The sequence below is a fragment of the Lipotes vexillifer genome, unplaced genomic scaffold (genome assembly GCF_000442215.2).
Source record: "Lipotes vexillifer unplaced genomic scaffold, Lipotes_vexillifer_v1.1 scaffold371, whole genome shotgun sequence".
Classification (NCBI taxonomy): Eukaryota; Metazoa; Chordata; class Mammalia; order Artiodactyla; family Lipotidae; genus Lipotes; species Lipotes vexillifer.
Window position 1 is genome coordinate 4577368 of NW_006786304.1, and position 22297 is coordinate 4599664.

Below are 22297 nucleotides of genomic sequence, written 5' to 3' on the forward strand. Positions count from 1 at the left end.
ACCTTAAAAAACAGACGCCCGTGTCATTTACTTACTGACACCAGTCAGACTACCTCTGATCTTGCCTTACTTTTAAACTTAGGTTCTGCAGAAGATCAGTGATGTGATTCCACATAAATATTAATCTCAATAAAACAAAGCTTTAACTTTAGACTCCAGGATATATATTTCTTACTATTATAAAAAGTGAGTGAGAGAGGGCCACCTGCACGGCCCCTCATTCATTGGGAAGGAAGGCCTAGAATAGGCCACTGGACATTTCATGAAAAGAAAAGCAAATGCTTCCAAGTAATAAAAACAAAGATGCATTTATGAACAAAGAGGAAGTAGAAACTCACCTGATCTGTACTTTTAGATGTGCAACAACAATTTTCCCCTCCTGCTCAGGATACTTCTTGGGGGAGAAAGGCAGGACTGGGGAAGAAGGAAATCATGAGACCTTCTTAAGGCCTTTCTTAGAGCACAGAGAGACGGAGAAGTCCCCTCCAGGGCCACATCAGCTCCGACCGCACACATATGACCAGATGAGACAGGGAGGCTGGAACCTGTCTCTGAAATCACAGCCGATTCCTAGAATCAGAGATACGGGAAAGCTGTGGTTCTGAAAAATGTAGCAGCACCCACAGCGCGTCCAAGTAGGAACCCCTCCCACCATTTCGAGCCAGGAGTTTGTCTTGGAGACACTTTTAGCTCTAAAAGCCCCATACCAAGCCCAGGACTGTGTCTTCTTGCTTTCTGAGAATCTTCATTCTAGGGTTCAATATCTGACTTCCTCTTGGGAAAGTCTGTACAGACACCCGGGCTGTGAGGGAAGGAAGGGGAAAGCAGCAGGGGCGTGGGTCAGTCACACACACCGCTGAGCCAAGCACCAGTATCAGAATGACAACCGCGCCCACCGACAGGAGGCCCAACTTGGTTCGGGAAAGCGAGGGAGCGCGCGCTCACACACCACACACACACACACACACACACACACACACACACACACACACACACACACACACACACACAACCCCACACCTGTGTCCAGGGCCCAGGGCAGCGGGACGGGGATTCTGACACCCACAGGCAGTCTCTCATTCCTCACGGCATCTTGAGGGTCCCTGTGCCAGATTGAGACCCATCCTTCCTCTTCTCGGGGGCAGGATGGGACCCCAGCACAAGGGCGGGTGTAGGGGGCAGACCTGCCGTATCGGTCGGAAGGGCAGTGGCAGGACCAAGGGGCGTGGGGTAGGAAGCAGGCTAGCCACAGTGGCCTGGAGACAGAGGTCGTGCGGAGCCCACCACGACAGCAGAATGCTGAGGGTGGGCGTGAGGGTCCCCCGCGGTGGCTGAAACACCCAGTACGCACGGCTAGAGGCCCTCCAGGTGGAAGTTTACACCACCCCCTGGGGCTTCTGGGAAATGTAGTCCACAGCCGGAAGCCGGTGGGCTGGGCTCTGAGTGCGCAGGCGCAGGCACGCTCGGGACCGAGCGACTCTAGTCCCGGAGCCGGGGACCCGCGCCCTCGCGAGGTAAGCTGAGAGAACTCACAGCGGGGACCTGTCCAGGCTGTGCGAGCCTCGACGGACCTCCAGAGTCTTGACCGCCGAGTGCGTCCGTGGGTGACGTCTTGAGGCCGAGCACGTGCGAGGCGGATTCTGTCAGATTCTTCCCTCGGGATAGTCCCCTCGCGTGCTTCACAGGCGTGTGGCCCTTTGTACCCGGCCTCATGAGCGTGTCTGTGTGTGTGCACCTGTCTGCACGCGCGCGACGCCGTGAGGGTTGCGGGGCCGACCCCGCCTCTGGCCGAGGGTGAGTTGTGTTTCTGCGTGTGTGTAATTCTTTGGGTGCGAGACGGTGTGTGCCTGCAGCGGCACCTGACAGGAGGGAGGCCACAGAAAGTAGCCTGGAGTGTGATTCGTGAGAATAGAATCAAATGAATTTTTTCCTAGAGAAAAATATAAATCATAGTAATTTTTTTTTAAATATGAAGGAATTCTTTCCACTCTTCTGTGCTGTGAGGGGTCTCGTGGCAGATACATTTGAGAATCTTGGGCTGAGGGGATAGCTTTATGCTTGGAAAGGCAGCGCGCCATAGTATAGCGAGCCCACAATTAGTCAGACGCTAACACATTTTGCTCTTCCTCTTCCCTTCCCTTTCTGAGCAATTCAGTCCTAAAGCCATAAGATGGGCTCAGAGCAGGGTCTTTGAGCCTGAGCAGGATGAGGAGGGTGTTCATGCAGCTGGTGGCTTGGTGTAGGGTGACAGGGCTTACTAGGGAGCATTCCAAGTGGTGGAATGGCCCAGCATGGGAGTGTCAACCTGAGCAGGATAAGGAGGGCGTCCACACAGGAGGAATGGCCTGTACGGGATTTCAGAGCCTGAACAGGGTGAAAAGGGCATGTGGGTATGGGTACTGCCCAGCATTGGGTGTTGGAGCCCAAATTGGGGTGTTGGAGACATTCACGTCGGTTGGATATAGGAGGTAGTGAGTCTCAGAACCCAAGTAGGGTGAGGAGAGCATCTGTATGGGGAAGGGTGCAACAGGTGATAGGAGTTTGTTACATGCAGTGGCAGGCGGGGGTGGAGGTGGGGTTCTGATCAAGTAAGTAAATATATTATTGGGTTGGCCAAAAATTTCATTCGGGGTTCTCTGGAAGCTATTACGAACGAACTCTTTGGCCAACCCAATAAGTGCATTGAGAGCAGCCAAGCTTCTCCCTGTCAGCGGGGAACCTCAGATATGGAAAAGGAGAGAACTAGAATGAACCTTGTGATGGCACGTTGAAACTAGATGCAGTGGTATGAACTCACAATTATATATATGGATCGATATAAAAATAAAAATAAGCAGGTGCTGGGCCACTGAGGTCACCAGGCTCACTTTTGGGGAGAACTCTGCTCTCCCTTGCAGGACTCTGGGTTCAGCGTCTGCCTGGCCTGACGTGTCCCTGCTTTAGCAGGAGGAGTCACCATGCTGAGCGTTCCACCGGAGCCTCCTATTCTATGACATAAGACAGTAAATATACCTTAAGATCCTGAAGAAGAAGCAAAATGTCCAAGTAATATTTTGGGATAATTTGTGAGGACAAGTAAAAAAACATTATGTAGTCATTAGGACGTTGAGCACCGTCTTCTTGTGGCTCCTTCTTAGGCTCCTTCATCCTCCTCCTCTCCCTTTGAGACTGACATGGAAGACCACGTCTGAGTCATCTAGGTTGGCTTTGGTGTGACCTGTGCCATCATGACATGGCTTCTGGTCTGTGCAGACAGTGGTGACGTTTGTCACGTTGCTGTATTGGTACAGAGTCATTTTTGATCAACAGAGTCCTTTTTAACTACTTAGCAGTACATGCACTGTAGTCTCATCTGAGATATGCTTACTGACGCTGGTTGTACTCAAAGGAAATGTTACTAAAGAATACATGAAACCTGGGGAAATGATTGACATTTGTCCAAACTGGCTGTATCAATCCAGGGTGCCCTCTCCATTGCAGTAATTACAGATGTGTTCACAAAATGGATCATCACTGCCTATGGGCAGCTGTGTAGGAATTTCTTTTTCAGTGGAAACCTACAGCCTGGTCCTTGGATGATGGTTACGCAAGTGTTTTATATATAATAAGTTGTTACATTATACAGTTATATTTTGGGCTCCTTTATGTGTATTATTTTTACAATTAAAACAATTGAAAACAAATAAACAAAAAGGTTTACATATATTTAAGGGTTTTTTTTTTCCCTCTTGTCTTTGCAGAGCAGAACAGAGAAGAGCGATATGTGTTTCGCTTGGCAGGAAAACACTTGCTTTCAAGACTCCACTTCCAAAATGCACGAGTGTCTGGGCTGTTCAGCAAGCCGGCCTTAGTTTTTCCCTCATAATGCGGTAGCACGTACTTGAGAACAAAAAAAAGCAGCCCCTGACATCCAGGAACTGGCCTGACACTTACAGGTAGGCCTCAGTGGTATTGAAAGCTGGCCTGGTGCTCACAGCTGGGCCTGTTATCCTGTTGCACATGAACAGTCTCACAGAACATCAATATCAAGGTCACTCTGAGACCATAATAATGATAGGCCATTTCCTAATTTTGCCTAAGCACAGACAACAAGATTGCTGGGCAACCCACAAAATATACCAAATATCCCTTCTCCCAGCTAATGTGAGTGGCTACCACCTCTTACCAGTTATAGCTTTAGCCTCACACTGGTCTGCTGTCATTTCTTAGGTACATAGCTTTGTTCTTTTCCCAATCTCTTTGCCCTTTATCACTGATATTTAGGATGTGTTTTGTCACTTCAGCAATTTCCTTCCTTTACCATCCCTCCAAGAGGACTTGTAAAATCCTTTTTTTCGCATGGTTTTAAGTACCTATTTTAAAAGGTCAAATATATATAAAGTATATTAGAAACAAAAAGCATTCCCATGTCACCCTCACCCTGTATTTCCCTGTCTACTTCTAAGAGGCAAGGACTTCCCATCCTCATTTGTTTCTTTTGAAATTTACTTCCATATATCTAAGTTACATACTTTTGTAAACTCATCAGTTTTAGATATTAGCTGCTGCTGAATGTGAATGATGAGGACTTTAGGTGTCTTAACAACACACTTTCCTGTTTCTCTCATGCTGCTTGGTTTCCTCAGAAGGAATCCTTCAATTGCCTGCCCAGGGATCTCACTTAATCTCAATCTCGTCTTCTGCGCAGCCCAGCTCTCATCCTTGCTCCAGGCACACCAGCCCAGAGACTGCTGGTCCAGCCTTTCCAGAGTAAATCTGAGGTCTTCAGCCAGGCTGGGGAAGGGTCACAGGGCCTGGAGTAACAACAGCTCATTTGTTTCCTGCATAATCAGTGTATCAGTTCTGGTTTTTATACAGTCTTTCAGGTAGTCCTCCTGTTTCCAGGCCTCACCTTCAGAACCTGGCACCTCCGGTTTCTGAAAGGGGAAAATGACTGTTTCTGGGCTTCCCTTGAGTTCAGGTTCAAGTTCCCTCAGGTCTGCTACATCAATAAGCAGGTATCTGCCTCTTTCCAAAATTGTGTTGCTGCCATCTCCTCTCTCTTCCTGTGTCCATGTGAATTTATACCTTACTTTTGTTTTAGTGAGGTGCCAGGAGAGAGGAAGAATTAACTTCTCTGCTCAACATGCCATGCTTATCTAGCAGAATCACCCCTGTCTCTTCAAGGACCTGTGATTCCTCCACTATTTTTCCTTATATCTTCTTCCCATCTCACTCCCAAATATAGTGACACTCATACTTTTGTTCAAGGAACATGAACTGAATGTCTACCATGTGTGGGTGCTGGGACTTGAATTGTGATCAAGCTACAAGCCCCGACTACTCTACGAGAGGTTCCAGTCTGGAGGAGGCAAGCGCTTGGAGATGTAAAGAGTGCAAAGCACAGCATGTGCATGACGCCAGGGCAGTGTAGGGGAAGGGTTACTTTCCTTCTTGGGGCATCAGATAAGACTCCCCAGAGGGAGAGGTGTTTAAACAGATTTCAAGAGAAAGTGGGAATTGGTCCTACCAAACACGTCTGTGCCCCAACAAGATGGCATGAAGAGCCAGAGACATTCACAGAACCCAGGCATCCAACCTTCCCCCTACCCTCATCCCTGCTCTGGGGGACTCTAATGGGTGGTCTCTCTGTCCTTGATACTCCCTCTGAGTGTGAAGAAGGCAGGAATTGCCCAAGACTCGAATGGTAAATGTGGGTGGGGAGATGGATAGAGACTTTATGTTCTGGTCAGGGGCTGCAGTCTGCTCATTTTCCATCCTTTTCCCCAAATTTCTGGTCATTTAGTTTGAATTCTTTTTTTTTGCGGTACGCGGGCCTCTCACTGTTGTGGCCTCTCCCGTTGCGGAGCACAGGCTCCGGACGCGCAGGCTCAGCGGCCATGGCTCATGGTCCCAGCCGCCCCGCAGCATGTGGGGTCTTCCCGGCCCAGGGAACGAACCCCACTGTTGTGGCCTCTCCCGTTGCGGAGCACAGGCTCCGGACGCGCAGGCTCAGCGGCCATGGCTCATGGTCCCAGCCGCTCCGCAGCATGTGGGATCTTCCCGGACCGGGGCACGAGCCCGTGTCCCCTGCATCGGCAGGCGGACTCTCAACCACTGCGCCACCAGGGAAGCCCTAGTTTGAATTCTTTACTTCTCTCTCAAGCTATAACCCAGACCGTGTACCTGCTCATCTGTCAGGAGAGTAGGAGGGGCACAGAGGATCCTATTCAAGGCCCAGCTTCTCCAAAGGAGTTAAACTTGTAAGAAGAAATTAAACAGATTTGATCTTGTTAGTTTATTGAATAAATCAATCCTGGGTAAAGAAAAAACAGAACTAGCTTTGGGGACAGAGGCTGGGGAAGTGAGCGAACCCCTGGCCCCTGTGGTGCGGGCAGAGGGGTCACTTGTAAAACTCATGCTCCTGTTCGTCCTTCTTGATGACTGTCTTGTACGCTTTCTCGAAGTCCTTGGCCAGAACAATGTAGCGGTTCTCTCGGACAGCCAACATCCCGCTCTGTTGAGGGATGACAGTTAAAATCTACTCCCTGCACTCCCCGCCCCTAATGATGGTGCAGGAAGAGACAGACGCAGCCTAAGACCCAGGGAGGCAATGATGGACAGGACTGCAGCAGAGTGGAGGGTCTTCACACACCCGCTGCCCAATCTAGAGAGAAACCATCACTCACCTCCTGACAGATGGAGTTGATATCAGCTCCTGAAATCTTATCTGGTCGGGCCACATCTATGGCAGGTGAGTTAAGGAAACCACTCCATGCATGACTGGGTGAATGTCTGGAGCCAGAAGTCGTTCTTGGGCTGTCTTTGTCACCATCCCCCTCCCCAGACCTTGGTCTCCCACCTGCACAGTCTGGGTGGTGGTAATGGCAGAGGTGGAGATCTAATCCCCATTCTCAATGGTGACCCTCCCCTCGCTTCTAGAGCAGGATACAATCTTCCAAGTCAACCTCCTCAGAGAGGTTCATCTTGCTGGTGATAGTGGAGAAAATCAATCTCTTCTGGCGGCGGTCAGGGAGTGGAAATTCAATTTTACGGTCAAGGCGTCCCGGCCGCAGCAGAGCAGGATCCAGGGTGTCTGCTCTGTTTGTGGCCATGATCACCTGGCATCGGGGACAGGCCAGCTCAGACCTCTGTCCCCACTATACTCTCCATCCTGTCGCAATACCTATCTCCTCACATGCCAGCCTCCATCCTTCCGATTCCCACACCACACCTCCCCTCGCCCATCCTGAGCCCCAAACCTTGACGTTGACGTTCTGGTCGAATCCATCCATTTGATTCAGTAGCTCCAGCAGGATTCTCTGAACCTCCCTGTCAGCTGGACAGTATATAACACGGTCAGTCCAGGGCATCCCGCATGACAAGCCTGCCCAAGACCCCAGGCCCTGAGACTTCCCTGGTGGCACACAGGTTAATCATCCGCCTGCCAGTGCAGAGGACACGGGTTCAAGCCCTGGTCCGGGGAGATCTCACATGCCGCGGAGCAACTAAGCCCGTGTGCCACAACTGAGCCTGCGCTCTAGGGCCCGCGAGTCACAACTGCTGAGCCCACACGCAGCAACTACTGAAGCCTGTGCGCCTAGAACCAGTGCTCTGCAATGCAGCAAGTGAAGCCTCTGCAATGAGAAGCCTGGGCACCGCAACGAAGAGTAGCCCCAGCTCACTGCAGCTAGAGAAAGCCCACACGTGGCAACGAAGACCCAACACAGCCAAAAAAATAAAATAAATAAATTCATTGAAAAAAAAGACCCCAGGCCCTGTTTGGGCATCACTCACCCCCTGTCTGGGCATCGAATCTCTTGGTTGCGATGGCATCAATCTCATCTATGAAGATGATGGCAGGTGCGTTCTCCTTGGCCAGGCGGAACACGTCCCGGACCATGCGAGGGCCCTCACCCAGGTACTTCTGTACAAACTCTGAGCCCACAACTCGGATGAATGCAGCTGATGGCAGGATGACAGGGGTTAGACGAGAATGGAACACCTGTAGGGCCCCATAATACTTTAACTGAAACTGAGAATTCCTTGAGGACATCCTTTTCTTTGGATACCCACTCCAAGTAGCCAGGTCATTCTCTCATGACCTGGGCTGGGTTCCAGATCCAGCTAGGAGGACCAGCTTGTACCCCACAGAGACCCAGCAGCACAAATCATGAATCCTGCCTATGGATGTGTCATTTTTTGGCCCAACATTTAAAAATCAGGGTATTAAAAAAAAATGTGTCTGTGCTTCAACATACCGACAAAGAAGAGCAAGAGACCTTCATGGAATCCAACGTACCAAAAAATGTGAATTTCCGGAGTGCTTGAAAAATCAGTAAGAAAACAGGTTTTCCATACACAGGCATCATGCTGCCTTACCAAGAGCTCAAAGGACCCACTTTTGAATATCATGAAAGAGTCAAGAACCAGGAACACATATTCTGACATAATCAACAAGTAGCAATGGGGTTAAAGACAGGTTCTGGGCTTGCCTCTCCTTTCCATCTTTTCTTAGAGTTAACTTGTTTGTTAGTGACTGGATGTGGCTTTGTGTTGCACGGAGCAACCTCCAGGACACACCTCCAGCCACTACAGAGAAAGGAGACACAAAGTCCATTATGTAGTTCTGGTCATAAACTAGGAGTTGTGCAAGTTGCAGCTCTGTCCCTCTCTAATGTGGCCACTGGCGGCAAGGGGCTACTGAGCAACTGAAATGTGGCTGGTCCAAAATGAGATGTGCTGTAAATGTGAAATACACACCAGACTTCAAAAGACAGTACAAAAAAAGTAAAATATCTTAATAAATGTCCATCAACAAATGAATAGACAGATAAAGTGTGCTATATACATACAATAGAATATTATTTGGAATATTATTTGGCTTTCAAAAGGAAATAAATTCTGGCACATGTTTCAACATGGGTAAGCCCCAAAGACATTATGCTAAGGGAAATAAGCCAGTCACAAAAAGACAAATACTCTATGATTCATCCATGAATATGAGGTGCCCAGAATAGGCAAATTCATAGAGACTGAAAGTAGAATAGAGGTTATCAGGGGCTGCGGGGAGGAAGAAATAGGGAATGATTGTTTAATGGGTATGGAGTTACAGTTTGGATGATGAACAAGTCCCAGAAGTGGACAGTGGTGATGGCTGTACAACACTGTGAATCCACTTGACGCCGCTTATAAACTGTATATTTATAAAGTGGTTAAAATGGTAAATTTTATGCTATATATATTTTACTACAATAAAAAATTATAGAAAAAACTCAAGTTTTGTATCTGCTGCATGTTAAAATAATATTTTTGAGTATACCGGTTAAATAAAAAAACATATTTTAGACGAAGTTCACCTAGTTCTTCTAACTTGCTTAAAAAATGAGTACTTAAAAAGTTAAATTATATATGTAGCTTCATTATACAGTTGACCCTTGAACAACACAGGGTTTAGGGGTGCTGACCCTCTGTGCATAACTTTATAGCTGGCCCTCCGGATCTGCAGTTTTGCCTCTGTGGATTCAGCCAACCATGCATCATGTGAAAAAAATCTGGGTGTTAAGTGGACCCTCGAAGTTCAAGCCTCTGTTGTTTGAGGGGCAACTGTATTTCTATTGAACCCTGCCTGTCTAAAACCACCCTGATCTCAGGACAACAGTCGAAATCTCTTAGGTTAGCACTAAGACTATTTATATTCACGCCCATTCTGATCCCTGGACCTGCACAGACCCTCCTTCAGCCAGCCATTCAACAGTTATTTTCTGAGCACCTACCACAATTCAGCTACTGGGCGGGCACTGGAAACCCAAAAAAGGACAAAAGCACAAGTTCCCTGCCCTTCGTCGAGTTTAGTCACGGTCTACTCACCACTACTCACGACTCCCTAAATGAGTTCTTTCCCACCCCCTGGCCTTCGCAAATGCTATTCCTTCTCAACTGTGTGCCTGACAGACTCCTCACACCTCTCTCCTGGGAACCCCTACCTAAGAGCCTACACAGAATGGATTGACAGCCCTCCTTTAGGGCTATCCCACTACCTTTTTTACTTCTTTGGAGCATGTGCGACTCTGCAGACCGTTCCCACCCAAGCTCACCTCCAACCATAACCCCCTTGCTCACTTGGCTTCAACTACTGGGGCCTCCTCACTGTTCCTAGAACACTAAGCACACACCTGTCTCAAGGCCTTTGCACCTGAGTCCCTCAGCCTGACACACTCCCTCCCCCAGACGTCCACATGACTCACTCCCTCAAGGCTTCTTCTAGGTCTTCATGTAAATGTCACCTCAGAAAAGTCTTCCCTGACCATCTCCAGTCCTGGCACATAAAGCTGCAGCCCCTGTTACTCCCTATCCCCTGCCCCTTAGTTGTTTTCTTCAGGCATTAGCACCACATGACGTATAATCTCTTCATTCATCTGTTAGTGCTTCCTCAACTAAGACATCACCTTTATGAGGGAGACTTTGTTCTGTTCACTGCCATGCCTTCCACACCCAGAACACAGCCTGGTACATATTAGGTGCTAAATAAATGTTAACTGACTGAGTTCTAAGTGTTTATTTTCCTTTTTTTCAGCCACACTGGGAGATTCTCCAATGCAGGGGACAGGTCTGACTCATCCCTATATCCCAGCACCTGGGAGAGCAGAAGTTCAATGAATGATCATGACAATGGCTAACATTTACTGTCCACTTACTATGTGCCAGGTATGGTTTTAGAAGCTTTATATTGATTTAATCCTCTGAATAATCCAGAAAATTAAGAAATGGAGGCACAGAGAGGCTAACTTGCCAAGTAGTTACATAAACTAACTTACGTAAGTAGTACTAACTTATATAAGTAGTTGTAGGGGGGCCAGATTTCAAACACGGGCAGTCTGGCCCAGAAAACACACTGCTTACCCACTGCCCTCTACTGCTCCTTGGCTTAGATATATTAAGATTTTAAGATGAGCTGAGTCCTGTCCTTAGGCTTTACAAACAGTAATACAGTGACTTTCAGACTTTTTTGTTCAGAACCTACAAGAAGAAATACATCTGTAAACAACCACAGCACACCTGTGTACAATGTTTGTGTGTGTTCACAAACAATACGAGTTCTTACTATGTGGGGTGGACTCCAACGTTTTCTGTTCTGTTTCATTTTTTAAAATGCTGGTTGCAACCCATGAATTTGAATTCATAATTACTAATGGGTCATTAGTAATGACCCATTAGTAGGAAAAACATGGCATTATTTCATTAATTCCCCACAATCATGCTGTGCAATGAGTGTTCTATTAGATGAGGAAGTTGAGGCACGAGAGTAAAGTCACCTCCCCAGGACGGCACAGCCACTCAGTAAGACGCACACTGGGTCTTTGACCCTAGAGCCCATGTTCGTAATTGCTGGGCCACACTACTTCCTGGGGAGCATGAGGGAGCTGAGGGCAAGGTCGAAAGAGCCCAGAAAGTCAGAGCTCGGGAGAGGGGCCAAGCGGCTCACCTGTCGTGTGATGAGCCACAGCCTTTGCCAACATGGTCTTCCCGCAGCCGGGTGGGCCATACATGAGGACGCCTCGGGGAGGGTCGATGCCGATCTGAAGCACAGAGGTGGAGAAGAGCACGAGCCAGGGAGTCCATCACCAACTGGAGACATGGTGGGGACGGCCTCCCTTCCCTGCCAGCTCCAGCTCCAGCTCCTCACCTGCTTGTAGAGCTCAAAGTGCGTAAGGGGGAGCTCCACGGCCTCCCGCACCTCCTGCTTCTGGATGTCCATGCCCCCGATGTCCGCGTACATCACGTCTGGCTTCTGATCTGGTGGGAGAGCAGAGCTGGGGCTTCCAGCCTGGCCCACAGGGTCCCCTCAGGCCTCCCTGGCCCTGGGCTCCCCCTCACCTGAGGTGAGCATCATGATGCTGCTGTCGGCCTCAGGAGGCAGCACGTCCACCAGGGCGTTGCTGTGCTTGTGGAGGGCCACCGAGGCGTTGGGCTTGAGCAGCTCCCGGTCGATGGTGCTCAGGATGCGCACATAGTAGTTGGAGCCTTTGGGAAGAGGACAAGAAGGGAGAGGGGAAAATGAGAAATGCCAGAACCTCAAAACTGCCGACCTCACAGCTGTACCCCCAGGCCGGCAGTATCTCTCACTCAGACCCCAAATGGCCCTCCTGGCTTCTAGTCTTGCTTCCTCCAGTCCACCCCCGGCATCCACACTAACAACTTCCCTGTCTATCCCTGACTCTTGAGCTCCAGGCCCAGGTGACCAGCAGCCTCCTGGAATGCCTGCCCGTGGACATCCCCACGGCACGTCTCACTCACCTTGTCTCAGGGTGTTCTCAGCATCTTCCCCCCATTTATGCTGCTCCTCCTGGGTCTCTGTCTCAGGGAGGCCCATGGTACCGAGTCACTAGCAAGAGCCCTAAGCCTCATTCTGGACTTTTCTCTGCTTCCCTCCACAGCCCGTCAGTCACCATGGCGGTCCACCAGCCTCCTAAAATGTCTCTCTGACTAATCCCTTCCCTCCTGCCCAGGGACCTTGCCCTGATTCAGCACCATCCTCTCCCATCTAGGTCTCTGCAGCAGAATCCTTCTTGCTTGCCCAGCCTCCAGTCTCACATCCCCAGTCCACCTTCTACATTTATGGTAGTGACACACACATCTCTTTCTGGCCTCAGTCTCTCTCCTGACCTTCAGACCTGGCTGTCCAGTGACCTCCCAGACACTTCCCTGTGATGTCCCAGACTGCCCTCACTGTCTCCCTGCAAACCTGCTTTTCTGCCCATGTCGCCATCTCAGGGATAGCCACTGTCCCCCTAAGTCCTAAAGATCAAAGACACAGGCCTCATTGTGGATATCTCCCTCCCTTCACTACCTCACTACCAGCCCATCAGTCCAATTCCAGGCCCAGTCACACACCTTTCCCTGCAAGCTTTATAAGAATATGGCTTGGTCCAGAGAAGCAGAGGCCAGAAGCACGAAAAGACAGATAAGATGCAGAGATAACACCCATCATGAAGGCAGAGCCTAGACCCACGTTAATAACAGCAGCTCCCATATACTGGGTCCTTACCAGAGCCCAATCTCTTAACACTTCACCTGTGCTTTCAAATTGCAGGTCCCAACCCAGTAGTAGTTGTGAAATCATTTGAGAGTCATGACCAGAACGTTGTTTAAAACAAAATAGACTAGAACAAAATGGGAAACTAGTTAGAGTATGTCACACATAGTGTGGCTAACTATCGTTTGGTCAAACTTTTACTATATGAGTTATATACACACACATAGAGAAAGAGAGAGAGCGAAGGTAAAATATATTTCCACTTTTGCATCAGACTCAAAAATACTCTGAAAAACACCATTACACTGTCTTGCCTCATTTGCCGTTGTAAGTTCCTGGCACATGGCAGGAAACAGTTAACAGCTGTTGAATGAACAGATGAGTAAACAACCCCCCATGCACCTGTGGTGGAGCCCACGATGGCTGTATTCTGATCCACAGCCTCCAGAAACTGCCCAATAACCAGTGGGATGCTCTGGATTCGCTTCACCTCCTCCTGGGCGTGGAGGAATTCCTTCTTCAGGTTCTTTTGCTCATCCTTGATGTACTCCTCCTGCACCTCCAGGAACTCCAGCTCTTGCTGCAGCTTCTGTGAGCAGAGAGGGAAGAGGTAGGGGATGGCTCCAGGCCTTGCTGAGCCAAGGAGCCGTGGAAGGTGGGGGAAGTATGGGATGCTGGGCCCTGTGCAGGGTCCGGAATGGGTTTGAATGTACCTTGTAGCGGCTGTACAGGTCCTCCAAGTCCTCAGGCTCAGGCCCCAGGAAGGACAGGCCAGTCTGGGGCCGTGACACAGACAGGGCTGGGATCTCATCCTAGACCATGGAGGGAAACTCAGGTTGGAGGAAGAAGGTCCCCTTATGAAAGAATCTAGAGCCCCCCTCCCAATTCACCATGAAGTCACTTGGCCCCTAATAGGCTCCTGACATCATTCAGCTCCCTAAATAGATCCTGGAAACCTCTCAGTCCCCTAAACAGGTTCCTGAAGTCACCCAACTCCTCACAGGCCCCTCGGTCAAACAGCCTTCCAAACAGATCTTCTGGTATCATGTGCCACTTGTCACATGTCTGCAATGTCACCCAACTCCCATCTAGGGCCTAAATGTCTGATCAACTCCTTACTAGACCCCAATGCCCTCCAGCCCCCCTCAACAGGTTCCTAATATCACATGGCTCTCTCAATTGACTGTTAAAGTCACCATGCCTTCATACAGTCCGGGAGTTACTCAATTACCTCCCGAAGACGCCTCATGTCACAGAACTCCAACTCACACTAGACCCTTATGTCATCCAGCTCCCAGGTAGTCCCCAAACATCACTCGGCCAGACCACATACATTACTCGGCCCTCCAACACCAGCTAAGCCCCGAATGTCAGTCAGCTCCCCAGCCCAGCCGCAGATATCATTCGGCCCCACGGCCGAATCCCATACATCACTCACTACCGACCCATCCCCAGTGCCGCCGGGTCACCGATGTCACAGCATTCCCAGCTAAACCTCGAAATCATTCAGTCCCAAAGAACCTCTGATGTCACTCGTTTCCCCAGCCCAGCTTTCCGAGCCCTACTGCCCTCCCAGCATCACTCAGCCACAGCCCAGGCCTCGGGACGACGGCACGAAGCTCTCCACTGAGACCTCGGAAAACACTCAGACCCAGGCCCGGATCCCGAAGTCGCTCAACATCCCATTCAGGTCGGCTTCGCCCTCTCGGACCTGAGCTTTCTCCACCAGGATGCCTATCTCCTCCATAGCGACCAAGCCGGCCTCTGTGCAGCCCGGCCTAAGCCAGTCACCGCTTCCGCTGATGCCACCGGAAAGCCAGGGCCTGGATGGATTCTGGAAAACGTAGTTTAAGACACCAAGGAGAGACGGCCGGATGGCCCGGATAGGCCGGATAGGTGAAGGGCAGGGCGACCTCGTCCTGAGCGCCTCCCCCAAGACATGCTCATGCGCACTCCGTACCGCGCGAGCGCGCGGGCGGGCCCGGGGCGGCGCGCGTGTGCAATAGCGCGCCTTGGCGCAGTCTCGCACGGCCTTCTCGCTTGCGGGTTTTCTCGCCGGCAGGCGGCGCTGCCCTCGTTGCTCTTTGACCTGAGGAGTTTCCCAGAGATCTGTCAGAGTGTGATGGCAAAGTGCTCTTTTATCTTTAGTGGCGGGGCTGGAGCTGCCTTTGGCCGGGTTTCGCAGAGGGGCTCTTTTAGGGGGTTTCCAAGTAGGCTGCGGCCGAGGATTGCCCCCCGCGCGGGGGCGGGAAGACGGGCGCTGCCCCTGAGAATGACACTTCTTACCGGGCTCCATCCCGGGGGTGAGGAGCCCGAAGCCCGCCATTACCAGTTACTTCATTACCGTGAATCAAGTAGAGCCCACGCATTAGGGCTGGAGAAGGTGAGGCAGCGGTGCCAGGAGTTGGGTCACGCAGGAGAACTGCAGGCCTATATAGACCAGGCCCTGTGCTTAAGTCTTACATGCTCACCTCATCGAATCTTGACAGACATTATGTTCCCTCTTTTACAGGGAAAGAAACCAGAGCGCGGGGCCCCAGATCTGTCTGTCCTCATTCTGGCCGCTGTTCATCACACCAGCTACAGTTTTGTCAAGTAAACTTTTTATTCAAGTATAAGTACAGAGAAGTATACATAACATTAGTGTGCAGTTCAGCGAATATACACAAAGTGAACACACCCATATAACCAATACTCAGATCAAAAAACCAGAGAAGCCCCCAGAAGTTCCACACATGCTCTTTCTGCCACCCTCATCCCCTCTGAAAGTTATCATTTACCTGATTTCTAACAGCATGGATTACTTTGTTTCAAACTCTCTAGGGACCCATACAGTGTGTACTGTGTTTTTACCTTCTTTTGCTTAACATGTTTGTGAGATTCATATTGTGTGTAGGGATAGTTCTTTCATTTTCATTTCTGTATGGTTTCCATTGTGTGAATATGCCTAAAACTGGATATTTTCCTGTTTGGGGCTATACTGATGCTATGAATATTCTAATACATTTCTTTGGTAAACATGGGAATATACTCCAGGGCAGGTATGTGTTTAGCTTTAGCAGACACTGTCAAACTATAGTACTAACTTACACTCCCACCAGTGGAGCATACATTTGATACAGTCTGTCATAAAAAATTTTTTTTGTGCAATGTCACTAATTATTAGAGAAATGCAAATCAAAGCTACAATGAGGTACCACCTCACACCAGTCAGAATGGCCATCATTAAAAAGTCTACAAATAACAAATGCTGGAGAGGGTGTGGAGAAAAGGGAACCCTACTGCACTGTTGGTGGGAATGTAAGTTGATGTATCTACTGTGGAAAACAGTATGGAGGTTCCTCAGAAAACTAAAAATAGAATTACCATATGATCCAGCGATCCCACTCCTGGGCATATAACCAGACAAAACTATAATTGTAAAAGATACATGCACCCCTATGTCCATAGCAGCACTATTCACAATAGCCTAAACAACATAATGTCCATTGACAGATGAATGGATAAAGAAGGGGTGGTACATATATACAATGGAATACTACTCAGCCATAAAAAAGAACAAAATAATGCCATTTGCAGCAACATGGATACAACTACAGATTATCATACTAAGTGAAGTCAGAAAGAGAAAGACAAATACCATATGATATCACTTACGAGTGGGATCTAAAATATGGCACAAATGAACCTATCTACGAAAGAGAAATAGACTCACAGACATAGAGAACAGACTTGTGGTTGCCGGGGGGATGGGGGAAGGGAGAGGGATGGACTGGGAGTTTGGGGTTGGTAGATGCAAACTGTTACATTTAGAATGGATAAACAACAAGGTCCTAATGTATAGCACAGAGAACTATATTCAGTATCCTGTGATAAACCATAATGGAAAAGAATATTAAAAAAGAATGTAAAAAATAATTTTCCCCCCATTCTCAGTGGTGTGTGGTGGGTTGTCACACTAGACACCATTTTGTGTGAGTACTTTTAGCCAGACAATTTCCAAACCGTGATCTCTGAATCCTTACAACACTTTCAGGGGTAGATTTGCTTTTCCTCATTTTACAGATGAGGAAACTGAGGCTCAGACAAGAGAAAGTCACTTCCACTAAGTCAAAGAAAGTCAGTGGTTCCTGCTCAGTGTCAGCCCTACACAGGGGGAACCCAGAGATTAATCAGATCTGGTCCCTGTCTTCCTAGTTTAAGGTCCAAGTGTTTTTATTTCCACAAAAAAGGGAAAACAATGGCAACAAGTCCTTCCTTTTTTCTCTGCATTGACAGCCCTCAGTTCCATCTTTCATATCTCTGTCTAACACCCAGAAGGCATCCCAGATTTCTACTTGAGTCTTAGAGTCTATAAGTTACTCCCCCAAGCCCAGTCAAATTGTCTCCAAGTTCTCTTTGCTACCTTTGGCAATGATAAATCAATGTATCCCTTTGGAATCTTTATGGAGAATAATCGTAAGTAGCCATTTCCTGAACACTGACCATGTACCTGGTTCTTTGCTAAGCATTTTACCTCATTATCTCATTTAATCTTCACAACAATCTTAGGGGCTAGTAAAAGTAACCACTTATACAGAGTCCTTACCTTGTGCCAGGGACTCATACGTGTCATATATATATCATGATTTAATCTCAGATTCAAGTGGGATTTGAAATGGGAGCTGTTGTCTTCTTTCTTTTTCAGGTCCTACATGAGAAACCAGGCTCAGAGAGGTGAAGTCACTTGCCCAAGATCCCACAGCAAGTAAATGGTAGACCTGGCATTCAAATCCAGAGCCTATCATTTGGATTTGCAGATGATCTTTGACAGGTAAGCCAGTTGTTTTCAAAAAGGAGGACATCAAATCATTTAGGGAGATTTTTCAAGCTAGACCCACCTTTCCTAGCACCCTATCATTATGACCCTCCCCTCCATCTCCCAGTTAAGAACTGCACTTCTAGGTCATTTCACAGTGGACATATTAAAGCCAGGACCAGCCCAGCTGACTAAAATTTAACTCTCCTGGTTTAAGGCCAGGGCTTTCTTCCTCTCGACTACACTGCCTTCTAACAGAAGTCCTGAGCAGCTCTTGTTTTGAGTGAGGGTGTTCATGAATCTGTGTCTTTAGAGCCCTGGGTGAGGCTAAGTGCATACAGGAGCCAGCAGACAGGTCTGTAAAGATAGCTGGGCTGGCAGAGAACCTATTCCTCATCTACAGAGAGTGGTTGAAACTCAACTCCAGCCACAATAGCCATGCCAGAGTGTTGGCCCATTGTTGCCAGATCTGGTGTTTCACCAGAAGTCAAGAATCTAGAGTTTCAAGTGAAGTCCTTTTTTTTTTTTGGCCGCACTGTGCAGCATGTGGGATCTTAGTTCCTGGACCAGGGATTGAACCCGCACACCCTGCAGTGGAAGCGCGAACTCTTAACCACTGGACCTCCAGGGAAGTCCCTGTCAAGTGAAGTCTTCTAATTTTTAAATGTTGACAATAAATTCAAACACAAAAACACCATGAAAGCCAAATAAAACACATCTGGGGGCTTCATATAGTAGATAGATGACACCTGGTCTAGGTTTATATCCTGTCCCCAGTATTACTATCAAAGGCCCAGGAAGGAAGAGATTTACTTAGTCCCAGGGTAGAAGTGGAGGGAGGGGTCTGAACTATTCAGAAGGCAGCAAAAATATGAAGTAAAGGTTAGGTAAGTATTAAACTCTGGGAAAGAGCAAATGTAAATGTCTAACAATAAATGATTGGTTAAATAACCTTTAAACCATCCATCCACTATAGGCTATCACAATTTTAAAAAGTGGTGTAGAATATTTAATGATATGCCATATGTTCACAAAATATGTAACACCTAAAAAAAAATAGACAACAAAGCAATACAGTATAAACCCTTCTCAAAAGTCTTTTTATTTTGAAATTTCAGTTACAGAAACTTCTAAGACTGGTAAATACTCTTTACCCAGATTCCCCAAATGTTAATATTTGAACACATTTGCTTTATCATTCTCTTTTTCTCTATATATTCATTCTTATATATGTGTGTATGTATACACATACATATTAAACATATAGCTTATGTATATTATACATATGTCTATATAATTTATTTATTTTAACTGCTACTGGGGTTTTTATTTGGATTGCATTAAATCTATAGATCAATTTGGAGAGAACTGGCACTTTAACAATATTGTCTTCCCATTCACAAAAGTGGTGTCTCTCTCCATTTATTTAGTTCTTCTTTGATTTCCTTCTTTAGTGTTTGTCCCTTTCAGTATACAGACACTGCACATATTTTGCTAGACTTATACCTAATACAATTTTTCAAGCTATTTAAAATAGTGCTTTTTAAAAAAACAGGTATAATTGATATACCATAAACTGCACATATTCAAAGTATACAGTTTGATAAGTTTTGGCATACATGTGCATGCAATACCATCACCAGAGTCAAGATAATGAACATATCTATTACCCTCAAAAGTTTCTTCACGTCCCTTTGTACTCTCTCCCTCCTGTCCTCTCCTTGCCTCCATGTCCGAAAACTCTCATTCATTTGCACACTTTAGAATTTTATGTAAATGGAATCATATGGTATGCACTCTTTCACTCAGCATTATTCTCACATTTATCCATGTTATTGTGTGTATCAACCGTTCATTCCTTTTTATTGCTGAGTATTCCATTGTATTGATTGACAGTCTTTGGCTATGACAAGTAAAGTTGTTATGAACATTTGTGTACAAGTTGGACATGTGCTTTTATTTCTCTTGGGTAAATACCTAGGGGTGGAATGGCTAGGTCATATGGTAGGTGTACGTTTAACTTTTTAAGAAGCTGCCAAACTGATTCCCAAAGTGGTTGTACCATTTTACATTCCCATTAGCAGTGTGAGAGTTCTCATTGCTCCACATCCTCACCAAATACTCCCTGACTTTTGAATCAGTCTTTTCAATTTTAGACATTCTAACAGGTATAGTTTACATCTGAATTTACCTAGTGACTAACAGTGTTGAGCCTTTTTTTTTTTTTACCGTCCATACATCTTCTTTGGTGGAGTGCTTCTTCAAATCATTTGCCCTTTTTTTTTTTTTTTTTTTTTTTTTTTTTTTTTTGCGGTCCTCCTCTCACTGTTGTGGCCTCTCCCGTTGCGGAGCACAGGCTCCGGACGCGCAGGCCCAGCGGCCATGGCTCATGGGCCCAGCCCCTCCGCGGCATGTGGGATCTTTCTGGACCGGGGCACGAACCCGTGTCCCCTGCATCGGCAGGCGGACTCTCAACCACTGTGCCACCAGGGAAGCCCGATGTTCTTGATTTTTAAATCCACTTTATCAAATTTTTAATGGATCATGCTCTCAGTTTGCCTAAAAAATCTTTGCCTAATGGAAATTCACAAAGATTTTTCCTCTATGTTTTCTTCTAAAAGTTTTGTAGTTTCATATTTTACATTTAGATCTGTGATTCATTTTGAGTTGTTTTTTGTATATGGTGCAAAGTGTTGATCAAAATTTATGTTTTTGCATATAGATACCCAGTTGTCCCAGCACCATTTGTTGAAAAAACTCTTCCCAGTGAATTACCTTGAAACTTTGTCAAAATTCAATTGACTATGCATGTGTGGATCTCTCTGTGGACTGTTTTTACTCCTGATCTATTTTTCTATCTTGACACCAATACCACATTGTCTTAAGCTTTATACTATAGCTTTATAAATCTTACAGTTCAGTAGTGGAAGTCTTCCAACTTCATCCTTATTTTTCAAAGTTATTTTGTTTATTCTACATACACAGCATTTCTATAAGAATTTTAGAATCTGCTTTTCAATTTTTGTAAAAAATTCTTACAGAATTGGATTTGGGAACGTATTGGATCTATAGACTAATTTGGAGAAAACTGACATCTTAGCATTATATTTTCCAATCTATGAGCTCAGTATATTTCTTTACTTATTTAGGTATACCTTAATTTCTCCCAGCACTGTTTTTTAGTTTTTAGTGTACAGATCTTATACATGTTTGGTCAGAATTATCCCTATGTATTTCATATACTTAATGATCTTACAAATGGTATTTAAAATTTTTTTATTTTTAATTTTTGGTTCCTAGTATATGGAAATATGATTTACTTTTGCACATTATCCTGTGACCTTCTCAAAATCACTTACTAGTTTTAAGAGTATTTATGTAGATTCCTTGGGATCATCTACACATCATACCATCAATGAATAGAGATTGTTTTCTTTCCTTTTTTTATAAATTTTTTTTTTTATTTTTATTTATTTTTGGCTGTGTTGGGTCTTCGTTGCTGTGCTCGGACCTCCTGTAGTTGCAGTGAGTGGGGAGCTACTCTTTGTTGTGGTGCATGGGCTTCTCATTGCAGTGGCTTATCTTGTGGAGCACAGGCTCTAGGTGTGCGGGCTTCAGTAGTTGTGGCTCACAGGCTCTAGAACGCAGGCTCCGTAGTTGTGGCACATGGGCTTAGTCGCTCCGCGGCATGTGAGATCTTCCCGGACCAGGGCTGGAACCCGTGTCCCCTGCATTGGCAGGTGGATTCTTTTTTTTTTTTAATCATTACAATCGCTTTATTTTTTATTATATTAAATACAACATTTGCAGTATTAAATGCATTTTTTCCTCCTCAGGCTTGCTTTTGGAAGATAACCCTTCAATTCGTGCCATCACTTTGGGACATGGACATATCCTGGTGGGAACGAAAAATGGAGAGATCCTGGAAATTGATAAGAATGGCCCAATGACACTGCTCATTCAGGTACTGTGTTTGTGCACATCCTAAACCACAATTCACACCAGAGTTGGAACCAGGGTGAGGCAACGGGGGGCACTTAGGGCGCAAAATTTAAGGAGACACTATCAGGGTCAGGCAAATGCTGTATTAATCATCTATTGCTGTATAACAACTTGTCACAAACTTAGCAGCTTAAAACAAAAACATTCCTTATCTTATGGTTTCTGCAGGTCAGGAGCCTGAACACAGTTTAACTGGGTCCTCAGTTTAAGGTTTTCTAAGGCTGCAATAAAGGCCAGGGCTGTGGTCTCATCTGAGGCTTAACTATGGAAGGATCTGCTCAAGGTCACTCGAGTTGTTAGCAGAGTTCAGTTCATTGGGGATGCAGGACTGAGGGCTTCCGTTTCTTGCTGGCTATTGGCCAGAGGCCACCCTCAGCTCTCAGAGGCTGCCTATAGTTCCTCGTCACATGGGGTTCCCCAACATGGCTGCTTGCTTCCTCAAAGAGAGCAAGGGAAAGAGGAAAAACAGGGACTACTTGGCC

At 46.8% G+C, this 22297-nt stretch overlaps 1 protein-coding gene across 2 annotated transcripts; it reads right to left on the bottom strand.

Moving 5' to 3' along the window:
- Nucleotides 1-6260: 6260 nt before the first annotated feature.
- Nucleotides 6261-14798, bottom strand: PSMC4 (proteasome 26S subunit, ATPase 4). 2 transcript variants are annotated; one of them, XM_007458659.1, is made up of 11 exons: nt 14727-14798; nt 13729-13827; nt 13418-13604; nt 11857-12003; nt 11666-11775; nt 11465-11558; nt 7777-7944; nt 7242-7318; nt 6932-7100; nt 6669-6724; nt 6261-6496 (listed from the first exon to the last, which is right to left on the bottom strand). In XM_007458659.1, exons 1-11 carry the CDS (start codon nt 14760-14762, stop codon nt 6383-6385), a joined length of 1257 nt encoding a protein of 418 aa, XP_007458721.1. In that variant the 5' UTR covers nt 14763-14798; the 3' UTR covers nt 6261-6382. The 2 variants fall into 2 exon arrangements, with proteins under 2 accessions (XP_007458721.1, XP_007458722.1); XM_007458660.1 differs by having other exon boundaries at nt 6262-6496; nt 13418-13511; nt 14727-14786.
- Between the last annotated feature and the right edge of the window lie 7499 nt (nt 14799-22297).